A 5,482-nucleotide genomic window follows, 5' to 3' on the forward strand; every position below is an offset into this window, starting at 1 on the left:
CCTGGCTGGTTCTGCCTTCACCTGTAGTTCTTTCTTTAAGATCACAGGACCAAAGCTTTATCTTCCAAAATAAGTTCCCTTTAGCATTCACTACTTGGCAACATAGAAACATGAGACAAGTCTCAGGAAGGTGGAACAAAAGGTAAACAGTGGGAGAGAGCTGTCAAATTACTTTGAATTGGCATTGTTCCTTTTATTCTCAGATGAACCCAACTTCAGACCTTAGCTATGCCAAATAAGACATCAATCACAGAATTTATTCTTCTGGGACTTACAGATGACCCTGAGATACAAATTGTGATATTCTCCTTTTTGCTGGCCACATACTTACTGAGTGTAAGTGGAAACATGACCATCATTACCCTGACACTGTCCAACGTTCACTTGAAAACTCCCATGTATTTCTTTCTCAGGAATTTTTCCTTCTTAGAAATTTTGTTTACAACAGTCTGCATTCCAAGATTTCTGATCAGCATTGCTACAGGGAACAAAGGTATTTCCTATAATGCCTGCATGGCACAAGTATTTTTTTTGATATTTCTGGGAGCGACAGAATTTTTTCTACTGGCTGCAATGTCCTATGATCGTTATGTGGCCATCTGCAAACCTCTGCACTATACAGCTATCATTAGCAACAAGGTGTGCAATCAACTTGTAATTGCCTCTTGGTCAGCTGGATTCCTCATCGTTTTCCCTCCAGTGATCATGGGCCTTCAGCTGGAGTTCTGTGACTCTAACATCATTGATCATTTCACTTGTGACTCTTCTCCCATGCTGCAGATCGCTTGCACAGATACTAAGATCCTCGAGCTGATGGCATTTTTCTTAGCAGTATTTACTCTCATAGTAACTTTGGCCTTAGTCATTCTGTCCTACACACTCATCCTTAGAACAATTCTGAAGATCCCCTCTGCAGAGCAAAGGAAAAAGGCCTTTTCCACTTGTTCCTCCCACATGATTGTGGTTTCCATTTCATATGGAAGCTGTATTTTTATGTATGTAAAAACATCTGCCAGAGAAGGTGTGGTGCTAAGTAAAGGAGTTGCTATGCTCAACACCTCTGTAGCTCCCATGCTGAATCCCTTCATTTACACCCTAAGGAACCAGCAAGTCAAGCAGGCATTCAAGGACTTCACAAGAAAATTACTGGCATCAAAGAAACACTGATTTTTCTGAAATCTCTAACTGAAATCACAAATAATTCACCAACAGTTAGCTTCTTTTTAGGAAATAGACATATGGTAATAAAGCATATAAGATCATGTTCTTATAAAGCTTGCTTCCAGTAACTAGGAAACAGTCAACATAATAGGGAAGTACATTAACTAGTATTTCAGTGAGTGAAAAATACTGTAAGAGAAAGGAAACACAGCACTAGAAGGGTGATGAATGGGAATCAAAGGAAATATCTACCTAAGTAATACATTTTGAAGCTCTCTTACATAAGATCTACATTCAAATGTATTTTCTTATATTCTTTTTGTATTCCTGTAATTTGCTAACCTGTTGACTCAAACTGTGAGTACATTGCCTAATATTTTAATGAAAAGCTAGGAAATAATAATCAGTGAAAGGATATGGGTTTGTTTGCAGTTTGGGCTTGAACTGGGAAAAATATATACTTAATTTCTCTCATTTTGCCTGTAGTAGTGTTGTTATTTGTAGTAAAGATGAAATTTAATCCAGAAAAATATTCAGTTTTGGGTTAGACCACTAGAACACTGGGGAGTCTTTGGAAAGAGTTTTTTGAGTGAACAGATAAGTCTATTTTTAAAAGTCTCATCATGGGATTTCTTGAAGCTTTTCATTGCTTAGGATCTAAATTAGCTTTGAAATATGAAACAAAACAAAAACAAAACTATAAAATCTAAAATTTTTCAAAAGCTTTTTCAGCATTTAATGAAATAATCATGTGATTTTTTTCTTTCAGTTTGTTTATATGGTAGATTACATTGATGGATTTTCATATATTGCACCATCCTTGCATTCCTGGGCTGAAGCCTACTTGATCATGATGGATGATGTTTTTGATGTGTTCCTGGCAAAGTTTATAAGAAAGATCAGTCTGTAATTCTCTTTCTTTGATGAGTCATTGTGTGGTTTAGGCATCAGGGTGACTGTGGCTTCAGAGTGAGTTTGGTAGGGTGTGAGTTTTTAAGTAAATTTAAGCAGTACCAGTTTTTTATGCCATTCAAAGAACTATGTGCAAAACATATCTGAGAATCATAAAATAGTTTATAGAATTTTTTAATGACAATCACATCATATTCCAGCTTTCAAAGTCTCATTAACATAATCTGTAGCATGCTCTTATTAACATGTACATGCAGAATTATACTACATATATTATACACTTTTCATTTTATGTATAAAAGCATAAATACTGAGTTGAAGTGAAGCAGGGAAGCACAGAAAATGACTTATGAACCTGTTGTTTGGTAAACACTTGGCTTGGAATAGTTGCATTCTCATAATGCTTTTGATTGACTAAAACCAGATGCGCATTTTACACACACACCACTCTCTGAACAGTGTACCTAGCAACCAACTTGTGGGAAGTTGAGGAACTCCACTTGCATAAAGCCACACATATACCTGGTTTACACAACTAAAGTAGGTTACCTACTTAGCAACCCCTTGGTAGCACTCTATTTTTACTTTATGTGTACCAGAAAAATCTCCTAAAGCCTGGAAAAGTGAGATGATTTGCCCTGAATAGGCTTTGGGTGCTTGAACAATAAGACAAATCATGTTCTTTCAAAGTCCTCTTAGGGAGAATTACATATTTATCATAATATATTATCCACAATTAAGTGTACATGTTATTAAAATCAGATGGATTATGGAAAGGTACTTTCCCAGTGGGCCAAGAACTTATGTAATAAAAGCTTGTCAATTAAAACAAAGAACCACTCCACTATGCTGCTAAGCAACAGACATCTTTTCTTGAACTCCATAAAAGAGAGCTTCAAACAATAATGTGGGTTCTTAGGTATTCATATGACCTGCAGTCAGTTTGATAATGTTTTCTTTTGAAATCTGTACTATCACTCTGCTTGATCAATATTTCCTTGATTCTTCACCATCTATGTAAGCCTTTATTTCAATTCCACCAATAAGAGGCCCAAAACCTAAAAACAACAAGCCACAATCCCAAATACCATAATACAATGATTTAATGAACACACAGAAATTAAAACTAATATTGAATTTTGTAAACAGTACTTCTCCTATATGGACAATTGTGTAGGCATTCATAATTAGTTTGGATAGGCATAGAAAATCAGACACTCAAATAGTTAGCTTTATATAACTGAAATATGTAATAACCATACATAAAGATGTGGTGCCAAGAGGCACTTAGTGAAATTAATATGACTACTGTGGTGATTTATAATGCTTTTCAACTTACTATGATCTAGAATCATCTTGGACCCAAATCTCTGAGTATTTTTGTGAGAGATTGTCCAGATTATGTTAACCGAAGTGAGATGATACATTTTAAATATGGGTGACACCGCTTAATGACCTGGAGTCACAGACTGTATAAAGAGGAGGAACTAGTGAAAAACTGCATTCATTGCTCTTTGTTTTCTGATAAAATATGCAAGGTGACCACTGGACTCAGCTTCCCCACTTTATGCTTTTCTTGTCACTGTGAACTAAATCCTGTAAGCAGAAATAAACTCTTCCCTTGAATTACTTTTTAAATATTTTAATTTTATTTATTTATTTATTTTACTTATTCACTCATATCCAGCTCACTGTCCCCTTCCTGGTGACCCATTCCCACAATCCTCCCTCCCTCCTCTCTGCCCTCTCCTCTTCTCTTCATAGGCAGTTTTGAGCCATCTGACATGGGTGATGGGAACAGAATTCTGGTCCTTGATACAAATCAATGATAAATAAAGAGATTGTAAGAGGATGACACATATAGTCTGGAGAAGGTCACCTCTTGAAATGTAACAGCAGCAAACATACCAGCACTAATTCATTGAAAACTCCAGAAATTAAAATTTAATTTGTGTAAGATACAAAAATTACAGGTAAAGGTAATATAATAAAAAAATATATAGGGATGTTTCCACAGCTTAGTTGATAAATTGTTTCCTGTGTAAGCATGAGAACATGAGTTCAGTTCCCAGAACCTATGGGAAAATGCTGTGCATGGTTATTTGTGCTTATAATATGATTATTAGGGATGGGACAGGTGAATCCCTGAGATTCACTGAGTGGCAATCATATCTTAGTCAAATCAGTAAGCTCCAGGATCATAGAAAGATAATGAGGACACCCAAGGTGCTGTAATTAAAACATAATAGGTCAGCAATGTAAAGATTCTTTTCATTAAGTCTGATGATTCAAGTTCAATTCCCAGAATCCTTAGGGTGGAAGAGATAGATGACTCCGGATGTACTCTAGACTCCGTATCCTGAAGGTGTGCACATAGAAGCACACTTACACTCATACTCACTAAGCAGTAATGAAGTTTATGAAATAGAAATGATATAATTTCATACACAATGATAATAGTGTATGAAATTATAAAACTGTTTTTTAAGACAAAGCAAATCATCAATTAACAGATAACTATAGAGAAATTTTAACCCAGAAAATGGCTGCTCTGTCTAGCAATCATGACTAAAGACATTCTAGGTTGCTGTGATACAGCTGGAATGTAGACATGCCTGGAATAACAGTATGATCTATCTGGAATACATACATGTCCTTAGTACACACCTTTAATCCCAAACAATTGATGTGAGGTTAATTTATAGAAGGAATAAGCCATGTTTGAAAGTGACATTTAATTGAGGTGCAGACAATGTAATGAATCAGAGAAAGATTTGATAGAATGAGTCAGAGATGGGAAACACCCCACTCTCATGAGAATGGTAAAGAGGTGACTTAAGAGAGCAGCCTCTCACACATCCACAAACACACCCACTCACTCACACATAGAGAAAGATAGAGATAGACAGACAGCAGACAGAGATGGAGACACACACACACACACACAGAGAGAGAGAGAGAGAGAGAGAGAGAAAGAGAGAGAGAGAGAGACAGACAGACAGCAGACAGAGATGGAGACACACAGAGAGAGAGAGAGAGAGACAGACAGACAGATAGACAGACAGACAGACAGACAGCAGAGATGGACAGAGAGAGAGAGAGACAGACAGACAGACAGACAGAGATGGAGACACAGAGAGAGAGAGAGAGAGACAGACAGACAGACAGAGATGGAGACACACACACACACACACACAGAGAGAGAGAGAGAGAGAGAGAGAGAGAGAGAGAGAGAGAGAGACAGACAGACAGACAGACAGACAGACAGACAGACAGACAGACAGACAGACAGAATTTTTACTGGGACAGTTTTACAGAGATGGGTTGCTGGTGAAGACATAACAAGCCAGAAAGTGAGACAGAACCAGAAGATTAGAAGAGATTGCCAGATTTAGTTTGATGCCACTCA

At 36.9% G+C, this 5,482-nt stretch overlaps 1 protein-coding gene across 1 annotated transcript; it reads left to right on the top strand.

Annotated features, from left to right (window-relative positions):
• The first annotated feature begins 228 nt into the window (after positions 1 to 228).
• Positions 229 to 1,167, top strand: LOC116075793 (olfactory receptor 6C65-like). Its single transcript, XM_031349171.1, has one exon. The coding sequence runs from the start codon at positions 229 to 231 to the stop codon at positions 1,165 to 1,167; it is 939 nt and encodes a 312-aa protein (XP_031205031.1).
• Positions 1,168 to 5,482: the final 4,315 nt, after the last annotated feature.

Source organism: Mastomys coucha, unplaced genomic scaffold (assembly GCF_008632895.1).
Source record: "Mastomys coucha isolate ucsf_1 unplaced genomic scaffold, UCSF_Mcou_1 pScaffold4, whole genome shotgun sequence".
Classification (NCBI taxonomy): domain Eukaryota; kingdom Metazoa; phylum Chordata; class Mammalia; order Rodentia; family Muridae; genus Mastomys; species Mastomys coucha.